Source organism: Convolutriloba macropyga, chromosome 3, assembly GCF_964194025.1.
Source record: "Convolutriloba macropyga chromosome 3, txConMacr16.3, whole genome shotgun sequence".
NCBI classification, from domain to species: Eukaryota; Metazoa; Xenacoelomorpha; order Acoela; family Convolutidae; genus Convolutriloba; species Convolutriloba macropyga.
The window spans coordinates 12,069,243-12,094,717 of record NC_134470.1 but is presented as its reverse complement, the minus strand read 5'-3'; the positions used below and the strand labels follow the sequence as shown (position 1 = coordinate 12,094,717).

Genomic DNA, 25,475 nt, shown 5'->3' with positions numbered 1-25,475 from the left:
GTGTTATAATTAATACCATCGATGCCCTCCTTCCACAATTCAACACGATACAAGGATGGAATATTCTATTTCTGTTATTATTAAAGTGAGAGCTGACCCTAATTGGTGATGGTGGTGGTGGGAGGTGTGGTGGTGGTGTTGCCTGTGATGGTGATGCAATCCTGAGGAGGACGAGGAAGAGGAGGTGCCCTTGGGAGTAATGGAGAGTGCCTTCATGGGGGAGTTCGCCCCACTCGAGGTCGGAGAGACCAGACCGCTTCCATTGCACAGCTGATGATGATGCAGGTTCAATCCTATGACAAACGTTATAGTTAATTTGATAAACTTTGAGTAAACTTTTAACATTTTTAAGGAAAACTTTCATCAGCATTGATTCCCAATTATTTACTTACCATTTGTGAAGTTGTGATGTAATCGGACAGTGATGTAATTGGACAGTCATTATCGATATCTGATTTTCAAAAACATACATTGAGTTCTGCTTGCTCACTTAGCTTCAATGGAAAAAGGAAATGGAGAAACGAAATAAAAAAAAGGCGAGAAAGTGACGCAGCTTTAAAAACTGAAGGCGATTACTCCCTTTTTGAATTATTAACTATTATTACTTCTCAACAGCGCCTTTAAAAAAACAAAATGTTGCAAAAACTAAGAGGGAAATTTTAGGCGAATTAATTTATATTCGAGAGAAAGCTTTTGGAACAAAGATGAGAATTAGCCTAATTATTGTGATAAAATTATCAAATAGATACGATATGCGCATGGTTTGCCTGTGTGGTGGAAACAGGCTTGTTAAGCTTTGCCATAAGTGCTGTCCTGTTCCTGTGCATAAATGTTTCCTAATCCCAGAGAGTAGGCAGAATTCGGGAGCACATACCTCAGAGACCACCGACAGCACATCATCTAGAACCGAGACCGCAGAAAGAACAGACCCATGGTGCTCTATGGGGTCTCGATTCTGGCTTCCGTGCTGTCGGTGGTCTCTAGGGTCAATAGACCTCGGGCGATTGCGGTCTGCGGCCAACCCCGTGGGAACGACATCTAAGTACCAGGTTGTACTGTTACTACACGCGCATTGCATAGAGGTACAAAACTATAGTGCATTTGAAAATCTGCTGAGTGCGTGTTCGTGAGTGGGCTGCATATCTGGCGTGCGATTGACGCTGAATGCGCATATGGCAATCAGACGATACTTCATATTTTTGCAGGTTATGAGACAATTTGCTGCAAGAAACATGCCTCGCAATGCATAACAATTAGTAATTGGTACATCAAGAAAAAGTAACTGACCTCTTCAATGTAGTCAATCAATATTTTGCTATCAATTTGCATCAGTATGCATTGTAGCAGGATTCAATGATAAACAGTTCTATTGGACACCATATGTATCAAATTCCTAAAGCCAAATTTCATCTTCCTAAAAAAATAGGCCATAAATAATAACCGTGTTAACATGAAAATACACCTCATGGAATTGACTCCGTACGACTTCATTCAATTTTACACAGTTCCTCTATTCAATTCACCATTTTTCTTTAGCAAGTCTTATGTCTGTCGAGACGGTATTCTTTTCTCAACCCAATGTAATGATTTATTGGATGTAGTATCATTTTCCAATAAATTTTGCGCGTAAATTTATTCATCTTTATCGAAAATCTTGATATCTTTTATAGGACAACAACCTCTTTAGAACAATAGAAAATATGATCACCATTGGAATTTCACATGAAATGAACATCAAGCAACAGTAGGAAACAGCCCCGCGCACTCAGATGAGGCACCCCCGGAGCCATGGGACTTCTGTACAAAATATAACGACTACCAAATAGAAATTCCCAGGAAAAAATTACAGCGAAGTTCACTGGAAACCAACACTCTTAGACATTCGCCAAAATAGAGTAGTCTTCGGAAAGGCCAACGTCCTCAAACATTAACCTCACTAAGACACTTGGACATGGTCAGCTGACTGAATGCTCGATGACTTAGACGATTATAATGACGCATTTACTTCTCACAAGATCAGAAAGTTATAGCGATCTTCCAATAACAAAAATTTTGGCCAGGAGGCTTGATTTTTTGGATCAGGTGCAAAAAAACCCTGTTCAACAAGACAAAAGCACTTCAGGACTATACAAAATTATATAGAAGAGAAGCGGATGAAATAAAGTCCTTTGAAAAACATATGCAGACGGGTAAGATATCGAATGCTTTGAAAATGAAGATCCGTTAGTGATTTTCGGGGGGAAATTTTGCGCGTAAATTTATTCATCTTCATCAAAAATCTTGATAACTTTTATAGGACAACAACCTCTTTAGAACAATAGAAAATATGTCCACCATTGGAATTTCACATGAAATGAACATCAAGCAACAGTAGGAAACAGCCCCGCGCACTCAGATGAGGCACCCCCGGAGCCATGGGACTTCTGTACAAAATACAACGAACACCAAATAAAAATTCCCAGAAAAAAATTACAGCGAAGTTCACTGGAAACCAACACTCTTAGATATTCGCGAAAAGAGTAGTCTTCGGAAAGGCCAACGTCCTCAAAAACGTCCTCACTAAGACAGTTGGACATGGTCAGCTGACTGAATGCTCGATGACTTAGACAATTATAATGACGCATTTACTTCTCACAAGATCAGAAAGTTATTGCGATCTTTCAATAACAAAAATCTTGGCCAGGAGGCTAGATTTTTTGGATCAGGTGCAAAAAAACCCTGTTCAACAAGACAAAAGCACTCCAGGACTATACAAAAATATATAGAAGAGAAGCGGATGAAATTAAGTCCTTTGAAAAACATATGCAGACGGGTAAGATATCGAATGCTTTGAAAATAAAGATCCGATAGTGATTTTCAGGGGGAAATTTTGCGCGTAAATTTATTCATCTTTATCGAAAATCTTGATATCTTTTATAGGACAACAACCTCTTTAGAACAATAGAAAATATGATCACCATTGGAATTTCACATGAAATGAACATCAAGCAACAGTAGGAAACAGCCCCGCGCACTCAGATGAGGCACCCCCGGAGCCATGGGACTTCTGTACAAAATATAACGACTACCAAATAGAAATTCCCAGGAAAAAATTACAGCGAAGTTCACTGGAAACCAACACTCTTAGACATTCGCGAAAATAGAGTAGTCTTCGGAAAGGCCAACGTCCTCAAACATTAACCTCACTAAGACACTTGGACATGGTCAGCTGACTGAATGCTCGATGACTTAGACGATTATAATGACGCATTTACTTCTCACAAGATCAGAAAGTTATAGCGATCTTCCAATAACAAAAATTTTGGCCAGGAGGCTTGATTTTTTGGATCAGGTGCAAAAAAACCCTGTTCAACAAGACAAAAGCACTTCAGGACTATACAAAAATATATGCAGACGGGTAAGATATCGAATGCTTTGAAAATAAAGATCCGATAGTGATTTTCAGGGGGAAATCTCTAACACTATTCGTACTTCAAAAAGAACCCCACCCATATAGGAAGAAAGCTTACCCATGAACCAATCTCAAAAATCGGGATTGAACGTTCCATGCCGCAAAAAACAATTGCAAGCTAAGGTACATCTGACTTAGATGCAAGGTAGCGGAGACGATGAATGACGTCATGAATCCTCAACCGATTTCTGCAAAACATTGATCAAATTAGCCAGAAGAATTGAAAACGAAGACCTAGAATTGTGATAACGCATCTGTCCTGATTGCATGCGATAAATGCTTGGGGGTTTCACGAGCATTTATTGGCACTTTCGAGGTCTTAAGCAGAGTTAAAGGTAGAATGGTAGTGAACTGCGTTCATCGAAATCCAATTATTGGGGAAGACGTACAGCTGTGCCCTGAAAAAAGAGTGGCAGGATTCAAAGATCATCTATTTCTTCTTTTACTTTATTGCACGACAACCGGTTCTATTGGACACCATATTTATCGACTTCCTAACGCAAAATTTCATCTTCCTAAAAAATAGGCCATAAATAATAACCGTGTTAACCTGAAAATACACCTCATGGAATTGACTCTGTACGACTTCATACTATAGTGCATTTAAAAATCTGCTGAGTGCGTGTTCGTGAATGGGCTCCATTTCTGGCGTGCGATTGACGCTGAATGCGCATATGTCATCGATAAATGCTTGAGGGTTTCACGAGCATTTATTGGCAATCTCGAGGTCTTAAGCAGAGTTAAAGGTAGAATGGTAGTGATCTGCGTTTATCGAAATCCAATTATTAGGGAAGACGTACAGCTGTGCCCTGAAAAAAGAGTGGCAGGATTCAAAGATCATCTCTATTTCTTCTTTTACTTTATTGCACGATAACCGGTTCTATTGGACACCATATTTATCGAATTCCTAACGCAAAATTTTATCTGCCTAAAAAATAGGCCATAAATAATAACCGTGTTAACCTGAAAATACACCATGGAATTGACTCTGTACGACTTCATACTATAGTGCATTTAAAAATCTGCTGAGTGCGTGTTCGTGAATGGGCTCCATTTCTGGCGTGCGATTGACGCTGAATGCGCATATGTCAACGATAAATGCTTGGGGGTTTCACGAGCATTTATTGGCACTTTCGAGGACTTAAGCAGAGTTGAAGGTAGAATGGTAGTGAACTGCGTTTATCGAAATCCAATTATTGAGGAAGACGTACAGCTGTGCCCTGAAAAAAAGAGTGGCACCGCCCATGCTATTCATCACGGACGCATCACACTTTAGCGAAGCTTTCCTGAAGATCGTACCGAAGCTATCTTTCCGATTGATGCCAAGAACGCATTTAACAGCCCAACAAGATATCCTGACCTAACGAATACCAGAAAGCCTTGTCTGCCAATTTATACGGCCGTCAGAAACTCGTTAAAGACACCATCAGATAGTTTTATTGATTAAAAAACTAATAAAATCCCAAGAAGGTGGAACGCAAATTGATCCAAAAGCTGTCAATGTACCTCATCTATACGCGTGAAAACCCAAATTGGACTCATCAATGGGAGGTAAATGACGGTTAAGAAGATGATTGCCTTGAAGTAATTAGATAAACTCAAAGAACATGGCAGTGCATTTGGTTACATTGTGGTCAAATGATTACAAATCTCACCTCATAACAAAATCCGAACGTGTTAAGAAGGCCCAGTTTTTCTCGGGATTGTAAATTGGTGTTATTGAAGGTAATCTTCTCCCGAGTTTAGTTATTGTTCTAGAAAACCAAGAGGGAAATTTTAGGTGAATTAATTAATATTCGAGAGAAAGCTTAATTATTGTGATAAAACTATCAAATAGCTACGATATGCGCATGGTTTGGCTGCGTGGTGGGAACAGGCTTGTTAAGCTTTGCCATACGTGCTGACCTGTTCCTGTGCACTAAATGTTTCCTAATCCCAAAGAGTAGGCAGAATTCGGGAGCACAGACCTCAGAGACCACCGACAGCACATCATCTAGAACCGAGACCGCAGAGAGAACAGAACCCCAGTGCGTCTCGATTCTAGCTTCCGTGTTGTCGGTGGTCTCTAGGGTCAGTAGACTTCGGGCGATTGCGGTCTGCGGCCAACCCCGCGGGAACGACATCTAAGTACCAGGTAGGGCTGTTCCTACACGCGCATTGCATAGAGGTAAAAAACTATGCAGTTAAAAATCTGCTGAGTGCGTGTTCGTGAGTGGGCTGCATTTCTGGCGTGCGATTGACGCTGAATGCGCATATGTCAACCAGACGTTACTTCATATTTTTGCAGGTTATGAGACAATCTGCTGCAAGAAACATACCTCGCAATGCATAACAATTAGTAATTGGTACATCAAGAAAAAGTAACTGACCTCTTCAATGTAGTCAATCAAAATTTTCCTATCAATTTGCATCAGTATCCATTGTAGCAGGATTCAAAGATCATCTCTATTTCTTCTTTTACTTTACTGCATGATAACCAGTTCTATTGGACAACATATGTATCATATTCCTAAAGCCAAATTTCATCTTCCTAAAAAATTGGCCATCAAATAATAACCGTGTTAACATGAAAATACACCTCATGGAATTGACTCTGTACGACTTCATATTATAGTGCGTTTAAAAATCTGCTGAGTGCGTGTTCGTGAGTGGGCTCCATTTCTGGCGTGCGATTGACGCTGAATGCGCATATGTCAACGATGAATGCTTGGGGGTTTCACGAGCATTTATTGGCACTTTCGAGGTCTTAAGCAGAGTTAAAGGTAGAATGGTAGTGATCTGCGTTTATCGAAATCCAATTATTAGGGAAGACGTACAGCTGTGCCCTGAAAAAAAGAGTGGCACCGCCCATGCTATTCATCACGGACGCATCACACTTTAGCGAAGCTTTCCTGAAGATCGTACCGAAGCTATCTTTCCGATTGATGCCAAGAACGCATTTAACAGCCCAACAAGATATCTTGATCTAACGAATACCAGAAAGCCTTGTCTGCCAACTTATACGGCCGTCAGAAACTCGTTAAAGACATCATAAGATAGTTTTATTGATTAAAAAACTATTAAAATCCCAAGAAGGTGGAACGCAAATTGATCCAAAAGCTGTCAATGTACCTTGTGATTACACTTCCTCTCATCTATACGCGTGAAAACCCAAATTGGACTCATCAATGGGACGTAAATGACGGTTAAGTAGATGATAGCCTTGAAGTAATTAGATAAACTCGAACATGGCAGTGCATTTGGTTACAATGTGGTCAAATGATAACAAATCTCACCTCATAACAAAATCCGAACGTGTTAAAAAGGCTCAGTTTTTCTCAGGATTGTAAATTGGTGTTACTGAAGGTAATCTTCTCCTGAGTTTAGTTATTGTTCTAGAAAACCAAGAGGGAAATTTTAGGTGAAAAAATTAATATTCGAGAGAAAGCTTAATTATAAAAATAGCTACGATATGCGCATGGTTTGGCTGCGTGGTGGGAACAGGCTTGTTAAGCTTTGCCATAAGTGCTGCCCTGTTCCTGTGCACTAAATGTTTCCTAATCTCAGAGAGTAGGCAGAATTCGGGACCACAGACCTCAGAGACCACCGACAGCACATCATCTAGAACCGAGACCGCAGAGAGAACAGAACCCCAGTGCGTCTCGATTCTAGCTTCCGTGCTGTCGGTGGTCTCTATGGTCAGTAGATCTCGGGCGATTGCGGTGTGCGGCCAACCCCGTGGGAACGACATCTAAGTACCAGGTTGTATTGTTACTACACGCGCATTACATAGAGGTAAAAAACTATAGTGCATTTAAAAATCTGCTGAGTGCGTGTTCGTGAGTGGCCTGCATTTCTAGCGTGCGATTGACGCTGAATGCGCATATGTCAACCAGACGATACTTCATATTTTTGCAGGTTATGACACAATTTGCTGCAAGAAACATACCTCGCAATGCATAACAATTAGTAATTGGTACATCAAGAAAAAGTAACTGACCTCTTCAATGCAGTCAATCAATATTTTCCTATCAATTTGCATCAGTATGCATTGTAGCGCATTGTAGCAGAATTCAAAGATCATCTCTATTTCTTCTTTTACTTTACTGCATGATAACCAGTTCTATTGGACAACATATGTATCAAATTCCTAAAGCCAAATTTCATCTTCCTAAAAAATTGGCCATCAAATAATAACCGTGTTAACATGAAAATACACCTCATGGAATTGACTCTGTACGACTTCATATTATAGTGCGTTTAAAAATCTGCTGAGTACGTGTTCGTGAGTGGGCTCCATTTCTGGCGTGCGATTGACGCTGAATGCGCATATGTCAACGATGAATGCTTGGTGGGGGTTTCACGAGCATTTATTGGCACTTTCGAGGTCTTAAGCAGAGTTAAAGGTAGAATAGTAGTGAACTGCGTTTATCGAAATCCAATTATTGGGGAAGACGTATCGCTGTGCCCTGAAAAAAAGAGTGGCACCGCCCATGCTATTCATCACGGACGCATCACACTTTAGCAAAGCTTTCCTGAAGATCGTACCGAAGCTATCTTTCCGATTGATGCCAAGAACGCATTTAACAGCCCAACAAGATATCTTGATCTATCGAATACCAGAAAGCCTTGTCTGCCAACTTATACGGCCGTCAAAAACTCGTTAAAGACATCAACAGATAGTTTTATTGATTAAAAAACTATTAAAATCCCAAGAAGGTGGAACGCAAATTGATCCAAAAGCTGTCAATGTACCTTGTGATTACACTTCCTCTCATCTATACGCGTGAAAACCCAAATTGGACTCATCAATGGGACGTAAATGACGGTTAAGAAGATGATGGCCCTGAAGTAATTAGATAAACTCAAAGAACATGGCAGTGCATTTGGTTACAATGTGGTCAAATGATTACAAATCTCATCTCATAACAAAATCCGAACGTGTTAAGAAGGCCCAGTTTTTCTCGGGATTGTAAATTGGTGTTATTGAAGGTAATCTTCTCCTGAGTTTAGTTATTGTTCTAGAAAACCAAGAGGGAAATTTTAGGTGAATTAATTAATATTCGAGAGAAAGCTTAATTATTGTGATAAAACTATCAAATAGCTACGATATGCACATGGTTTGGCTGCGTGGATGGAACAGGCTTGTTAAGCTTTGCCATACGTGCTGTCCTGTTCCTGTGCACTAAATGTTTCCTAATCCCAAAGAGTAGGCAGAATTCGGGAGCACAGACCTCAGAGACCACCGACAGCACATCATCTAGAACCGAGACCGCAGAGAGAACAGAACCCCAGTGCGTCTCGATTCTAGTTTCCGTGCTGTCGGTGGTCTCTAGGGTCAGTAGACTTCGGGCAATTGCGGTCTGCGGCCAACCCCGCGGGAACGACATCTAAGTACCAGGTTGTGCTGTTCCTACACGCGCAATACATAGAGGTGAAAAACTATGCAGTTAAAAATCTGCTGAGTGCGTGTTCGTGAGTGGGCTGCATTTCTGGCGTGCGATTGACGCTGAATGCGCATATGTCAACCAGACGTTACTTCATATTTTTGCAGGTTATGAGACAATCTGCTGCAAGAAACATACCTCGCAATGCATAACAATTAGTAATTGGTACATCAAGAAGAAGTAACTGACCTCTTCAATGTAGTCAATCAATATTTTCCTATCAATTTGCATCAGTATGCATTGTAGCAGGATTCAAAGATCATCTCTATTTCTTCTTTTACTTTACTGCATGATAACCAGTTCTATTGGACAACATATGTATCAAATTCCTAAAGCCAAATTTCATCTTCCTAAAAAATTGGCCATCAAATAATAACCGTGTTAACATGAAAATACACCTCATGGAATTGACTCTGTACTACTTCATATTATAGTGCGTTTAAAAATCTGCTGAGTGCGTGTTCGTGAGTGGGCTCCATTTCTGGCGTGCGATTGACGCTGAATGCGCATATGTCAACGATGAATGCTTGGTGGGGGTTTCACGAGCATTTATTGGCACTTTCGAGGTCTTAAGCAGAGTTAAAGGTAGAATAGTAGTGAACTGCGTTTATCGAAATCCAATTACTGGGGAAGACGTACCGCTGTGCCCTGAAAAAAAGAGTGGCACCGCCCATGCTATTCATCACGGACGCACCACACTTTAGCAAAGCTTTCCTGAAGATCGTACCGAAGCTATCTTTCCGATTGATGCCAACAACGCATTTAACAGCCCAACAAGATATCTTGATCTATCGAATACCAGAAAGCCTTGTCTGCCAACTTATACGGCCGTCAGAAACTCGTTAAAGACATCAACAGATAGTTTTATTGATTAAAAAACTATTAAAATCCCAAGACGGTGGAACGCAAATTGATCCAAAAGCTGTCAATGTACCTTGTGATTACACTTCCTCTCATCTATACGCGCGAAAACCCAAATTGGACTCATCAATGGGACGTAAATGACGGTTAAGTAGATGATAGCCTTGAAGTAATTAGATAAACTCGAACATGGCAGTGCATTTGGTTACAATGTGGTCAAATGATTACAAATCTCATCTCATAACAAAATCCGAACGTGTTAAGAAGGCCCAGTTTTTCTCGGGATTGTAAATTGGTGTTACTGAAGGTAATCTTCTCCTGAGTTTAGTTATCGTTCTAAAAAACCAAGAGGGAAATTTTAGGTGAAAAAACTAATATTCGAGAGAAAGCTTAATTATTATGATAAAATTATAAAAACGCTACGATATGCGCATGGTTTGGCTGCGTGGTGGGAACAGGCTTGTTAAGCTTTGCCATAAGTGCTGCGCTGTTCCTGTGCACTAAATGTTTCCTAATCTCAGAGAGTAGGCAGAATTCGGGACCACGGACCTCAGAGACCACCGACAGCACATCATCTAGAACCGAGACCGCAGAGAGAACAGAACCCCAGTGCGTCTCGATTCTAGCTTCCGTGCTGTCGGTGGTCTCTAGGGTCAGTAGACCTCGGGCGATTGCGGTGTGCGGCCAACCCAGTGGGAACGACATCTAAGTACCAGGTTGTATTGTTACTATACGCGCATTGCATAGAGGTAAAAAACTATAGTGCATTTAAAAATCTGCTGAGTGCGTGTTCGTGAGTGGCCTGCATTTCTAGCGTGCGATTGACGCTGAATGCGCATATGTCAACCAGACGATACTTCATATTTTTGCAGGTTATGAGACAATTTGCTGCAAGAAACATACCTCGCAATGCATAACAATTAGTAATTGGTACATCAAGAAAAAGTAACTGACCTCTTCAATGCAGTCAATCAATATTTTCCTATCAATTTGCATCAGTATGCATTGTAGCAGGATTCAAAGATCATCTCTATTTCTTCTTTTACTTTACTGCATAATAACCAGTTCTATTGGACACCATATGTATCAAATTCCTAAAGCCAATTTTCATCTTCCTAAAAAAATAGGGCATAAATAATAACCGTGTTAACATGAAAATACACCTCATGGAATTGACTCCGTACGACTTCATTCAATTTTACACAGTTCCTCTATTCAATTCACCATTTTTCTTAAGCAAGTCTTATGTCTGTCGAGACGGTATTCTTTTCTCAATCCAATGTAATGATTTATTGGATGTAGTATCATTTTCCAATAAATTTTGCGCGTAAATTTATTCATCTTTATCGAAAATCTTGATATCATTTCTAGAACAACAACCTCTTTAGAACAATGTGAAACGCTCAAAACCAGTGTTCTAAATGTTCTGGTCACCTCAGAGAGGTAGAGCACAGAGCTACGGTTGCGCCACATACATGCATATGAAATGCAGTGGCCTGTCAATTAAATATGATCAGCATTGGAATTTCAAACAAAATGAACCTCAAGCAACAGTAGAAAACAGCCCCGAGCACTCAGATGAGGCACCCTCGGAGCCATGGGAAATTCTGTACAATATATGACGACCATCGAAAAAATTTCCCAGAAAAAATTACCGCAAAATTCACTGGAAGCCAACACTCTTAGACATCAAAGAAAATAAAGTAGTCTTCGGAAAGGTCACCATCTTCAAACATCTTCTTCACTAAGACACTTGGAGATGGGCAGCTGACTGAATACTCGAAGATTTTAGCAATGATAATGACTCATTTACTTCTTACAAGATCAGAAAGTCAAAGCGATCTTCCAATAACAAAAATTTTGGCCGGTACGCTTGATTTTTTGGATCAGGTAAAAAAAATCCTTTTCAACGAGGCAAAGGCACTTCAGGGGCTATACGAAATTATATAGAAGAGAAGCGGATGAAATTAAGTCCTTTGAAAAACATATGCAGACGGGTAAGATAGCGAATGCTTTGAAAATAAAGATCCGATAGTGATTTTCAGGGGGAAATCTCTAGCACTATTCGTACTTCAAAAAGAACCCCACCCATATAGGAAGAAAGCTTACCCATGAACCAATCTCAAAAATCGGGATTGACCGTTCCATGCCGCAAAAAACAATTGCAAGCTATGGTCCATCTGACTTAGATGCAGGGTAACGGCGACAATTACTGACGTCATGAATACTCAAGCGATCTCTGCAAAACACTGTCTAAATTAGCCAGCAGAAATGAAAACGGAGACCCCTCTGGTCTGATTGTAGACCATAAATTGTTGGGAGTTCCACGACCACTTATTGGCACAGCCGAGGCCTTAAGCAGAGTTGAAGGAAGAATTGTACTGAACTGCGTTCATCGAGATCCATACCTCGCAATGCATAACAACATACCTCGCAATGCATACCTCGCAATGCATAACAATTAGTAATTGGTACATCAAGAAAAAGTAACTGACCTCTTCAATGCAGTCAATCAATATTTTCCTATCAATTTGCATCAGTATGCATTGTAGCAGGATTCAAAGATCATCTCTATTTCTTCTTTTACTTTACTGCATAATAACCAGTTCTATTGGACACCATATGTATCAAATTCCTAAAGCCAATTTTCATCTTCCTAAAAAAATAGGCCATAAATAATAACCGTGTTAACATGAAAATACACCTCATGGAATTGACTCCGTACGACTTCATTCAATTTTACACAGTTCCTCTATTCAATTCACCATTTTTCTTAAGCAAGTCTTATGTCTGTCGAGACGGTATTCTTTTCTCAATCCAATGTAATGATTTATTGGATGTAGTATCATTTTCCAATAAATTTTGCGCGTAAATTTAATCATCTTTATCGAAAATCTTGATATCATTTCTAGAACAACAACCTCTTTAGAACAATGTGAAACGCTCAAAACCAGTGTTCTGAATGTTCTGGTCACCTCAGAGAGGTAGAGCACAGAGCTACGGTTGCGCCACATACATGCATATGAAATGCAGTGGCCTGTCAATTAAATATGATCAGCATTGGAATTTCAAACAAAATGAACCTCAAGCAACAGTAGAAAACAGCCCCAAGCACTCAGATGAGGCACCCTCGGAGCCATGGGAAATTCTGTACAATATATGACGACCATCAAAAAAATTTCCCAGAAAAAATTCACTGGAAGCCAACACTCTTAGACATCAAAGAAAATAAAGTAGTCTTCGGAAAGGTCACCATCTTCAAACATCTTCTTCACTAAGACACTTGGAGATGGGCAGCTGACTGAATACTCGAAGATTTTAGCAATGATAATGACTCATTTACTTCTTACAAGATCAGAATGTCAAAGCGATCTTCCAATAACAAAAATTTTGGCCGGTACGCTTGATTTTTTGGATCAGGTAAAAAAATCCTTTTCAACGAGGCAAAGGCACTTCAGGGGCTATACGAAATTATATAGAAGAGAAGCGGATGAAATTAAGTCTTTTGAAAAACATATGCAGACGGGTAAGATAGCGAATGCTTTGAAAATAAAGATCCGATAGTGATTTTCAGGGGGAAATCTCTAACACTATTCGTACTTCAAAAAGAACCCCACCCATATAGGAAGAAAGCTTACCCATGAACCAATCTCAAAAATCGGGATTGACCGTTCCATGCCGCAAAAAACAATTGCAAGCTATGGTCCATCTGACTTAGATGCAGGGTAACGGCGACAATTACTGACGTCATGAATACTCAAGCGATCTCTGCAAAACACTGTCTAAATTAGCCAGCAGAAATGAAAACGGAGACCCCTCTGGTCTGATTGTAGACCATAAATTGTTGGGAGTTCCACGACCATTTATTGGCACAGCCGAGGCCTTAAGCAGAGTTGAAGGAAGAATTGTACTGAACTGCGTTCATCGAGATCCAATTAATGGGGAGGACGTACAGCTGTGCATTGAAAAAAAGTGTTATCACTCATGCTATTCATAGCGGACGCATCATACTTTAGCAACGCTTTCCTAAAGATCGTACCGAAGCTATTTCCGATTGATGCCAAGAACGCATTTAAGAGCCCAACAAAAGATCTTGATCTAACGAATATCAGAAAGCTCTGTCTGCCATTTATACGGCCGTCAGAAACTCGTTAAAGACACCATCAGATAGTTTTAGTGACAAAAACTAATAAAATTCCAGGACGGTGGAACGCAAATTGATCCAAAAGCTGTCAATGTATCTTGTGGTTACACTTCCTCTCATCGATACGAATGAAGACCCAAATTTGACTCATCAATGGGACAAAAATGACGGCTAAGTAGATGACAGCCTTGAAATAAATAGATAAACTCAATGAGGATGGCAGTGCATTCGGTTACAATGTCAAATGAAAACCAATTTTATCTCATAACAAAATCCCAACGTGCTCAGAAGGCCCATATTTTTTTTCGGAATTGCATATTGGGGTTACTGAAGGCAATCTTGTCCTAAGTTCAGTTATTGTTCTAGAAATCCAAGGGGGAAATTTTAGAGGGAATAATTAATATTCGAGAGAAAGCTTTTGGAACAAAGATCAGAATTAGCCTAATTATTGTGATAAAATTATCAAATAGATACAATATGCGCATGGTTTGGTTCCGATAACAGCTGCAATGATTTTATTGCAAAATATGTGTCCCCATGAAACGTGAAAAAATCAACCACAAATGGACTACAACCCAAGTTGCCTTCACTGCAATAACTACTCCAATATCTGACAGTCTGCTGCGACAAGCCGAAATCAAAATCTCCAAAATTCTTATTCTTTCAACATTGAACGATCTTCCAGATAGAGCTGAAACAAAGCATCTTTTAGTAATTGCAAGAGTTAGTCAATTGTTATTTCCGAGGTAATACAAAAAATTGCAGAAACTGCAGTCAGAGCAACCATCAACATATAGCGCAGCGTTAACCTAATTCATCTCTCCGATGTCAACTAAAATTATAAGGTAATAACTTGTTTACTATGTTTTTGTTAAGGTGAAATTATTTGGCATGAAATATGCGCGTAGATTCATTCATCTTTAATAATAATCCTGACTGCTATTATCGGACAGGACCCCTTTAACGAAGATGCTCAAAACCAGTGCTCTAAGTCTTCTGGTCACCTCAGAGGTGGTAGAGTTGGGCCCTAGAGTTGGGTCATAAATATGCATATCAGATGCAGCGGACTGTCAACTAAAAATAACAACCGTCCGGTTTTCATTTGCAAACAGTCCACTCAACACAAAGTGACCCTCAAGTAACAGTAAAAACACAACCCACGTACTCAGATGAGTCCAGCCCGGAACCATTCAACTTCTGAAAAAATAGCGCGACCAGCAAAAACATACAAAAAACACTTCACTGGACACCTCATTACCATTAGCAAAAATAAATTTGGTTCCACAGATGCCAAAGTCGTCGACAACGACCTCTGTAAGACACCTGGAAACGGTTAGCTGACTGAACGCTCTATGATTTGAACAATGATAATGCTGCAATTAGTTCTTGGAATATCAGAAAGTTATAGCGATCCTCCAAAAACAAAAACCCTTTCAAGAAGACTTGATCTTTGAGTCGTGCAAATTTGACAACCTTTTTAAGGAGGCAAAGGCATCTCAATGCTTTTATTAATACTATATAGAGAACGAGAAGTGGATGAAATTAAGGCCTTCCAAGAAACATGCAGTCGGGTAAGACAACGATTTCTTAAAGAATGGCTTTCAGGTCATGGAAAGGGCGTTTTAACAATATTCGATGTTATTTTCGAGGCAAAACATCGAACCGTACTCAAACTTGAAAAAAAAGACCCATGTAGTCAGAAAGACGAACCCTGTCGTAACCGATCTCCAATTTGGGATTGATCGGTCCATTCTATCTTTCAAAAACGAGAAGCTTTGAAATAAAACAAATGCAAGCCATTGTCCATATGACTCCATAGCACTGTTGGACACATTTCAGGTTAGATTTCAGGCAAGGCGTTGAACAAGATGTGAAAGGTGAAGCGACATAAATTTTTATTCGGCGAAGAAAGAAAACAATGCAGAACAAATCCTGAAACAAGAAAATCCCAAGAACTGAGTCAAGATAAAAACTACTGACGAATTAAACAATTCCAACCAAAAAGATAAACACAGCTTCACAAATTTAGAAAAACATTTAGAAATACCATTTCAAGTGTGTTTACAATTAGGATCAGCGTATTGAAAACCAATTTGCTTGTTCGAAATGAGAGCAAACATTTACAAGTTAAAAACAATTTGACAAATTAGACTAAAAACTGAAATAAATATTTTGAATAATTAAATCTGCATGAGCAACCTATGAGACCTATAATTAATAACATAAGGTGATAAGACAGCAACAAATACAACAACTAATAGCAAAACTCAAATTCTCTAACATATTTTAAAATGAACAGCGTGAAAGACATGCACAACATTAACAGAATTATATCTTAATTCGAGTATTTGCAGAATCCTTATCAACAGATGAAAGCAGTCATAAAACAAATTTAACAAAAACCTCCAAAATTTCATTCAACAATTACAAAGCATGAGCTTCGAACTGAACCAATTAAATCGATTACCATTCACATAAGCAGCCTTGAGACCTGTGCCTAATGAGATTAAACGATCAAAAAAACAAAACCTCAAAAATTCATTTGACAAAAATCGACTAACATCGAGCAGATTGCTCTGAAACGGCCGGCGAGCGGTTGACTTTGGTAGTAGCCAGCTGGAGCTTCGACATCCTAGCAATAGGTGGGTAGCCGTTGTATGTTTGTGTGTGGCAGGGCGCAAGCGTTGGTGGGGTCAAGCAATGGGGGTAGGTCATAGTAAGGCTTAGGGCTCTAAGCGAAATTAATGCCCTCCGCACAATGCCTGTTTATCCCGTTTTCGAGGACAAAAAGTCAGATTGGTCAGACAAAAAATCGGCCAGTCGCAGAATCGCATAAAAAGACTAAGCTTTGTTGGAGTGCAATTAAACATTTTGAGAACAAAGAGTGTCAAAGTCATTACAAATAACGACAAATATCAAAAAATGGGCAAAAATTAAATATTCACTAAACTTTTATGAAACAAATAGTGTCAAGGTGATACAAAGTAGTAGCTACCCGTTGATGAATTCACGTAATTGCGAATAGGTACAATAAGAATAATATGTATCATTTTAAACTCAATCAGGCGAAGAAACACTGAAGATAGCAGTGAAATTGCCGCCAGTGGAAAAAATGTTGCTTTCAAAAACAAATTTGTTCCAGTACCAATTTAAAGGTAACTTGAAAAAAATCACGGTTCACCAAGTGTGAGCACATCTTAGACAAAACAGCGCACCAATGCTATCGAAATACCTTGGATTGTAAAAAACTAGGCCCGCTATAATAGGTATATATTATATATGGTATACATATATGGTGGCCATTAAACATGTACACTATATAAAATCATGAAGTAAGTAAATGCTTGTTTTCTCTTGTTCATTGCGAGTTCTTAACAGATGAATAAATTGCCAGCTTATTGATGCGCTGTTAATTCTTAGTTGAGCTTTAAAACATTCTGGGATTGTCATGTAGTTTATATTCTTGAGAAAATACAGAAAAAAGTGGGTGCTTCAGTGGGTGCTAGCATTTGACAAGTGTCCGGCTGTTTTCGATTTGGCTTGGCCTCGTCTCAAATCTGTACATTACACGATTCAATTCGTACATGCAAAAGTAATTTGTTCTCTATTAACAATACAATGGCTAACTAACTAAGTAACTATTACAATGGTGGTCGGTCAGCTATTGAAATTTTCTTTTAGCCAAGTCAAATCTGCCAGACAACAATGGGTTAAACTCTCTTGGGTTTCTTCCAAAAGTATCAAAATAACTGCCTCAAATGTTTATTTTCGATATCTTTGTTCATCAAGAATCAGTTAACTAGAGCTGAGCGGCTTGTCAAAGGCTTTGATCACAGTTTCTCCACCAAGCACTCCCTTTTTATCAGAGGAATCACCCTCCTCGGCACAATTAACTTCCGTTATTTTTTCCGTCATTTTTTTATTTTCCGTTATTTTTTATTTTCCTACATGTATTTTTTAATGGAGAGAGTTCGTATACGGAAAATCGTAATGAATGCCATAGGGGTGTAAGAGTAAAACCGCTTGTGTGACAACAGAAAAGATGCTTGATCTCTTATTTTGGTGGTGTGGCACTTTGGGGCAAGCCAAATATTCTGTGAGCATAGCGGATTGTTCATTTTGTGTGTAAAAAACTTGTGGTGTGAAATTATGTACCACTGCCTCCGCGCATTGGACTATCTTCAGTGGAGGAGGTCTGCTGTTGGAGAAGGCTACTAGAGAGGTGATGCTGTTGATTGTGGTGCGAGTGGGGGTGGTGGTTAGAGGACACACCATTAGATAGCACTAATGACTGCTGCTGCTGGTTTCCGTTACCACCACTACCTCCACTGCCAGTTCTAGGCTGTTGTTTTATAGCTTTCCTGTTGCAGTACTCTAAGTAGGACAGAGTCACTTTCTCGCTCTTGTAACGGGTCAGTTTTATCCGATTCCTGACCTCCGAGTTGATACGACCAGTGTATCCACTCTTGTGTAAAAGTGAGTCGATAGTTTGCTTCTTTGTCCATCCTATTTAAGCACATGGAAACAAATTAATAAAATCAAAAAAATATTCTAAACCTGCGCTTAGTGTTCGAACAATTAGGATCTCTTCTGCTAGTTTCCCAAAAAAAAACTCAAAAAAAATCGAGCTCTTAATTTATCAGATCCCACTAACAGAAATTTTTATTGATGCATAGTGAAAATACCAGACGCACCAAAAATGTCTATAAATGCAAACGAAAATGAAAATTGAAAATATTGATTGTTTTCTGTTTGGCTAACTGTCCAACAAATTCTCCATGTTTTGACTGCAATGTTCTGATGAAATGATCTCTATACAAGTGCTTGAAGCTATGTCTTACCCATGGGGCAGGTACAGTAAATGGAAATTAACAATAAGTACATTTGTTGGGTCGTTATAATTTGTTTCGTTCTGATGACTTCAGATATCCTACAGGCCGCTGAGGTATGGCCAAATTCGTAATCTCATTAAAAAAACTCGAGTACACAGCGCCTCAGTTTCTTTTGATTGGAATAGGGCTTTGAGAATTTTAGTTATCTAATCTTTAGATATCTTTTGATCTTAGATAGATCTAATCTAATGGTTTTCTGATCTTTAGATCTACCCCTTAGCCATAAATAAAAGTTGAGTACTAACGTTGTTCGGAGGCGACTTCAGGTAGATATGTAGCTGTTTTCTTTTGACCACGATCTGTTTCTATCTCCAATCTCAGGCCGTGTAAGCCGATCTAAAGCAGACATTAAAATTGAGTCTGTAGAATGTTTGTAGACAGATAACACAGCAAAAACAATCAAAACAATCGCTCCTGGGTGGGCTCGAACCACCAACCTTTCGGTTAACAGCCGAACGCGCTAGCCGATTGCGCCACAAGAGCTGATCACCACCAGCCTTGGAGAATTTATATAGTGCTCCAATAGTGAACGTATATTAACGTGTAAAAGGATACAGAAGCTCTCAATCAGTGTTACGTGAATCAGTGCATGTTACAACAGAATCGTGAAGCATTTTACTAGGACGAAAGAAATTAATCTGTAACATACCTCCCAATCATCCCAGCCGCTGGCTCCTTCGAAATGCAGCAGTACAGAGACAGAAACGACCAGTTTTGGAATTTCATCGGCAGATATGGGCGCGAATCTCGAGTCTTTTAATGCACTGAAACAACAATGTCAGGTTCCTTCTAATAGTTAGCACGACACTCTTTCTCAGTTCAGGCTCCCACTTTGTCAGAAGCAGTTTTTATTACCCTTTTGGTATTTACGGATCCATTCTGTGAATGATCCTCAATGGAACGTTATTTGCCATTAAATAGATCCATTTTGTTGTTGACTACCGGAAACAAAAATCCATTCAATTGTCTACCGGTGCGGGCAATTTATTATAAACAAAAATAAGGGCTCTAAGGACCACAAAGTACTTTTTTTGGGGGGGGGGGGGGGGGGTCCAAAAAGATTTGGATCTCTCCTAATAATATTCTACCAGAAAGAAAACAGTTCCTAAAAGTATTTAACCGCCAATGAGGGGGCTGTAATGTTAGTCCTAAAAGTGGTCTCATAGCAATTTTAATCTAATTTTGTCCTTGTAAATAGGAAAGCTTCTACTTTGTATTTGACGCACATAGTCTTTTAACACACACACACAATTAGTTAACAACTACGACCGTACAGGCTGAATGTGCTCTAGAACTGATCTCCTCGTTTCATAGGGGATGTAGCTCAGTGGTAGAGCGTCCGCTTTGCATGCGGAAGGTCTGGGGTTCGATCCCCCACATCTCCAAAATTTTTGAATCAGTTACTCGTAAAATTTTAGGAGCACGATTGAGGCTGCTTAATTACTGATGTGCCAGTTAAAAAACTACACTCAATGAAGCAAATCAAACTCAGATTGGAAACAAACTCCTAAGTAAAAATAAAGGAGGTGGCACAATACAACAATACAAAAGAGAAGCTGGAGAAAAAGAGAAAAAGAGACAACGGCCGCAAGCAGACCTGGATAAGGCGTAGTCGTGAAGGCCTTTGTGTAGCTTGGTGTCGGTGAAGGTGCCGATACAGCCTCTCAGCACGGCCTTGCTCTCCGGCCCAGCTTCTTGGCTCTTCCACGTCACAAACAAAGGACTACAAACATATGTCATTTTTCAATTCAATAGACGGGTCGGGTCTTTCCCATTATTACCCCCCCCCCCCCCACCCCCAAACAAAATTATAGCCCGAGGGTCACAAATAGAAGATTCCAGATTGGACTAGCAAAAAAGAGGTTACAGGTAGTATCCATTATGAGATATAAAAGCAATGTGTCATGGAGACTCACAAGCTTTCATTGGCATGTGGGAAGGCTGGCGGGGTGGAGGGGAGTCGAGGCAGCTCCTGGGGCTTGAGTCGGTTGACTAGGACGTCGAAGCAGTACACACACATGTCATAACACGACACACTGTTCCCTTTCGGGTAGTCTGGGGGCAAAGAGGATGCAGCAGACGGAGAAGACATCGTGTGACCACTTCCACCACCACTAGTTGAACTCTAACAATTAAAAGCAATATCCGTTCAAATTTGCTAACCATAAAAGAATAGTTTTTTTAATAGTTTTTTTTTCATAAAAGTTTTTTCAAAAAATTTTCAACATGAGCTTTCATGCAATTTTTAAGAGTTCCGCACTCTGAATAGTTATTGAATAAAAAACTCGAAATAAATATCCATGAAAAATTTTTCCACCTCAATAACCGCTGAGATATGCTTCCACCTCAATAACCGACAGAGAGGGGTCAAACTTTCAAGACTAGGAACACCTTGCACACCTTGAAATTGTCTCCTTAAAACACTTTCGGTGAATCGTCGCATACTTAGAGACTAGTAAAGCATAATGCTCTCAGCCCTCCGAGCACCCTGTTTCTCCCGTTTTTGAGGACAAAAAGTCAAAGGTAAACTGTGTGCATATTCGGTTAGATTCTAAAATTAAACTTCATTCAGCTTCTAAACTGAATGCTATTAAGAAACATACCCGGCAGATTGCCGGAAAATAGCCGCCGTTGATTCCAATAAGCATGATTGGGATTGAAATAACAGAAGATATTGAAAAAAAAAATTTTGTACAAAAACATTTTTTTAAGTCCGATTTATTTTGATGGCATTTCGTAGTTCAACATACTTCTGTTTCTTAGAGAGAGGCTACAGGGGCTACTAACAAAAACAATAAGCATTAGAGAGAAGTAACTAATACTTATAGGAACGACGTTCAAATAGCGGGCATCTAAAATTGGGCTTTATGGGTTTATCCCGTTTCTATTTCTGACTTCAATTTTTTATACTGACTCTGTTCATTTTGAATTGCTTTGCTGAGCAACTGATGTTCAAATTCACTTTTAGCAGAATGAGAGAAGAGAGAAACTAGCCTAGAGAAGTCAAAAAGATTTCACGCAAAATGTTGAAAAAGCGGCAAAATGAGGTAAAGCGAAACATTTTTTTATTCGACGAAGTAAAAAAAAATAGGAGCGCTATAATAGCCGGCTGAGAACATGAGGGCGGCTATTAATAATACTAATGCCAGCTAGCAATCGCTTTAATGAACTGTGATACCCTAATGCACTATGACTTAATGACAGGGCTTTATATGTTTATCACATTTCTTTTGATTTTGATTTTTAAACTTTGACCGTATTCACTATATTACGTAATTCAATGAGTAAAACAATCTAAAAAGCATTCAGTTGAAACAGTGAGTGAGGTAAGTCAGAAGTTAAATGTCAAAATCGTGACTTAAGTACAATGAAAAACGTGATCAAAAGATAAAGCAAATTAAAAAACGAGAGCGCCTAAATAATAGCGACTGAGAGGCAGCTACTAATTAGACAAAAACAAAAAACATAGCGGGAAGAATTCCGGAAACGACTCGAAGGAGAAAATTGCACATATTTATGACTAAACAACTACAGCAATTATTGAGAACCCTGAACCTCCACAAATGCCATAAAAAATTAGAAGAATAGAAACGGCATTCAAAAACAAATTGAACAAAAAAACTAGAAAAACTTGAGTTTTTTTATAGTACAAGCAAACATAAAGCCGAATAAAGTTCCTTTGTAATCAGAGCAATGAAAAGCTCGCAAAACAATGTGCAAGACATAATAGGCTAAGAAACTTGTCTAAGATAAAAAAAGAAAAACTGCAAAAAAACAATTTGAAAAATGATTGAAAATTTCTCAATTTTTCTCTCAATTTCCTTTTAGCCTGCAACAACAGGGGGTATTTACCGGATAAATTCACAGAATGGCAGCATACGATTGTTATAAGAGTTTTTTTTCTAGACCTTAATATAAAAAACAACAAAAATTAAAGCAATAAGCCTATAACATTACTTTAACTATAGCAGATTTGGGGAGAGACACAAAATCAGCATCTGATGGATAATGAGAGGCTCAGATCCAAGATTCAGGAATTTTTGCGTATTATGATGTTTGGTGTGGCAACTTAGTTGTTCAGTGGCAATGAGGAAACATTTTTTTATTTCAGCCGATCACATTTCCGATCAATTTGAAAAATGATTGAAAATTTCTCAATTTTTCTCTCAATTTACTTTTAGCCTGCAACAACAGGGGGTATTTACCGGATAAATTCACAGAATGGCAGCATACGATTGTTATAAGAGTTTTTTTCTAGACCTTAATATAAAAAACAACAAAAATTAAAGCAATAAGCCTATAACATTACTTTAACTATAGCAGATTTGGGGAGAGACACAAAAGCAGCATCTGATGGATAATGAGAGGCTCAGATCCAAGATTCAGGAAGTTTTGCGTATTATGATGTTTGGTGTGGCAACTTGGTTGTTCAGTGGCAATGAGGAAACATTTTTTTATTTCAGCCGATCCATTTAGTTTCAGAATATTAGTTGCGACACAATATACGTGTTCCAAAGCACGTGTCAGTTTTTACATTTCCTGAGCAAACTTAAGCCATTATCATAAGTGACCATGCACTTAGACTACAGCGTTACCTGATCTTCTCCGTTTTTAACCCGCCAGTACGTTACTCACCCACCACCCCACCACCACCCCCCCCCCCCCCCAGTTACAGAGCACGTGTGAGGCTAATCGGGGCTTTATGAAACGAGGCTAATCGGTCAATTGGAAACAATAATAGTGAGTATCGAAAGAGTAGTCTAATGTGTTTAATTTACATTAAACAGGCGGGCATTAAACAGGCGATCAAACAGGCGGGCATTAAACAGGCGATCAAACAGGCGGGCATTTTGACCCGCCTGTTTTGATCTATTATTGGACAGTTTTGAGTTATTGGATCCTATTACTGAAGTTTCTCGTATTATTTTTCATTAACGGTGAGGTGACAAAGATCACGCACGGATATTAACGAACTTCACTTACGGGGTGGTGATGTTTAGTTCCAGGGCCTCCAGGGGAAAACGACAGAGGACTGACTTGGAACTCGAGAATGTTGAGGAGATATTCGACTTCCGCCACCAGATTTTGAAGAGCAATTAACCTATAATATTTGAGCATGAGCTTGTTTCTGCAATTAATAACCAAGCGAGTTTGACAAACAAGCAAGGGTATTCATGTGTTCGTCATTCACTGGGATGGCATAAGTAAACTCTCAAATCCGAGTTTTACATGTTTAACTGCCTGTTTTTGAAGAGCGCTTTCATAACATTTTATTGATTTGAATTTGATAAGATTCAATCGAGAATTGATAGAATAGCTCAATAGCTCTAAATTGAAACAAAACACTCGAGAAAACAAAATTCAAAGAGAAATACCGGAGCAGAGCGCTTCATTGCAAACATCGAAATGGCACGAAAACAATTAACTTACACCAAAATCAGATGGAAGGAAAACAATTGAATTCAATACACAGACTGGTCAAAATCAAGAGCCAGGAGAACACATGAAAACCTGGATTCCTTCAATGGATTCCACGCGTGACATGACTATTGCAGCTTTTGGGGTTATTTGATAAACTTCGATAAGTGTTACAATATCGAAAGATGATTAACAGTATGCAACAATAATACCAAACAGTAGTTCAAAATATTATCCTCATATACGGAATAACTAATGCAGAAAGTTTACACAAAAACAGAATGGAAAAAATTTCTAGTACAGAAACTTCAGCTTCATGAATGCTAAAGTTAATAAATGTCTTACGAGAGGAAAAGTTTTAGATAAGAAGCATTTCAAAGCATTCACTGAACGTTTGAGTCTTGCCTCAAATATGACGCATATGTTCCTAACGTTTCAAAAAGTGTTATAATACGTTGTGCAGTTTCAGTTAGATTCTAAACCTATACTTAATTTGGATTCTAAAAACTGAAAGCTATTAGTAAGCTTAATACCAAATGTCAGCTAGCAAGCCTCCAAAATTGCTCTTTAAAACCATGACCTTTTCCTCTCAGCAATTTCAATGAATTCCACACTTAGAGACCAGTAGAGCTCGAAGAGAGCTGCTCAGACACAGGGTCATGGTCAGAGGAAAGTCATGGTCAGGGGGAAAGTCAGACAAGATAGTAAAAAAAACCAGCAGAAAAGAACAGCGGGGACTAAAATTAATGATTTACCCTTCTTTTGAGAGCAATTCAAAAGCCCGAAAATATCCGAAACATAGCCAGCAGATTACCAGAATAGCTGCGAAAGAATAGTCTTGCGTGCCATATAATAGAGATAGAAAACAGATAGATATACTTTCATTAGGCACCTTTATTGCACATATGCGTTCCTTTGACCTTAATTTAAACTGTTTTAAAATCAAAAGTCATTTTATTGAATGAGGTTAGTCACGTATGATCAAAATCTAATCATGCAAAAACTTTTGCTAGAGAGAGAGAGAGAGAGAGAGAGAGAGAGAGAGAGAGAGAGAGAGACAGAAAGAGAAAAAGAGAGGAGAGAGAGAGAGAGAGAGAGAGAGGAGAGAGAAAGAGAAATGACGTCACGCGCGCGAAAGCCTTTAGTCCGAGGAAGTCATTCAGAGAAATTTGGACTTTTTTATAGCTTTGCTGTGTGAACAAATGTAAAACGAAAAAGACCTTCAGACAACGAAACAAAAACCATAGCCTGTAGAATATCGGAAACCGGAATACCCTAACTTG

At 39.1% G+C, this 25,475-nt stretch overlaps 2 protein-coding genes and 2 non-coding genes across 4 annotated transcripts in view; 1 reads left to right on the top strand and 3 right to left on the bottom strand.

Annotated features, from left to right (window-relative positions):
* The window catches only part of LOC142335945 (mediator of RNA polymerase II transcription subunit 13-like), a 177,974-nt gene that overhangs the window by 131,272 nt on the left and 21,227 nt on the right, over nucleotides 1-25,475 (bottom strand). The window lies entirely within an intron of this gene.
* Nucleotides 1-25,475, bottom strand: part of LOC142335949 (uncharacterized) — a 30,006-nt gene that overhangs the window by 966 nt on the left and 3,565 nt on the right. Inside the window, exons 3-9 of the mRNA XM_075384362.1 lie at nucleotides 23,758-23,875; nucleotides 20,691-20,899; nucleotides 20,372-20,497; nucleotides 19,424-19,538; nucleotides 19,020-19,110; nucleotides 18,038-18,388; nucleotides 98-293 (exon numbers count right to left, since the gene is read on the bottom strand). Coding sequence (XP_075240477.1) covers nucleotides 98-293; nucleotides 18,038-18,388; nucleotides 19,020-19,110; nucleotides 19,424-19,538; nucleotides 20,372-20,497; nucleotides 20,691-20,899; nucleotides 23,758-23,875 — 1,206 coding nt within the window. The remainder of the gene's footprint in view (nucleotides 1-97; nucleotides 294-18,037; nucleotides 18,389-19,019; nucleotides 19,111-19,423; nucleotides 19,539-20,371; nucleotides 20,498-20,690; nucleotides 20,900-23,757; nucleotides 23,876-25,475) is intronic.
* Nucleotides 19,184-19,257, bottom strand: Trnan-guu (transfer RNA asparagine (anticodon GUU)). Its single transcript has one exon. It is a non-coding gene; the product is annotated as a tRNA-Asn (tRNA).
* On the top strand, nucleotides 20,088-20,159 carry Trnaa-ugc (transfer RNA alanine (anticodon UGC)). The gene has a single exon. It is a non-coding gene; the product is annotated as a tRNA-Ala (tRNA).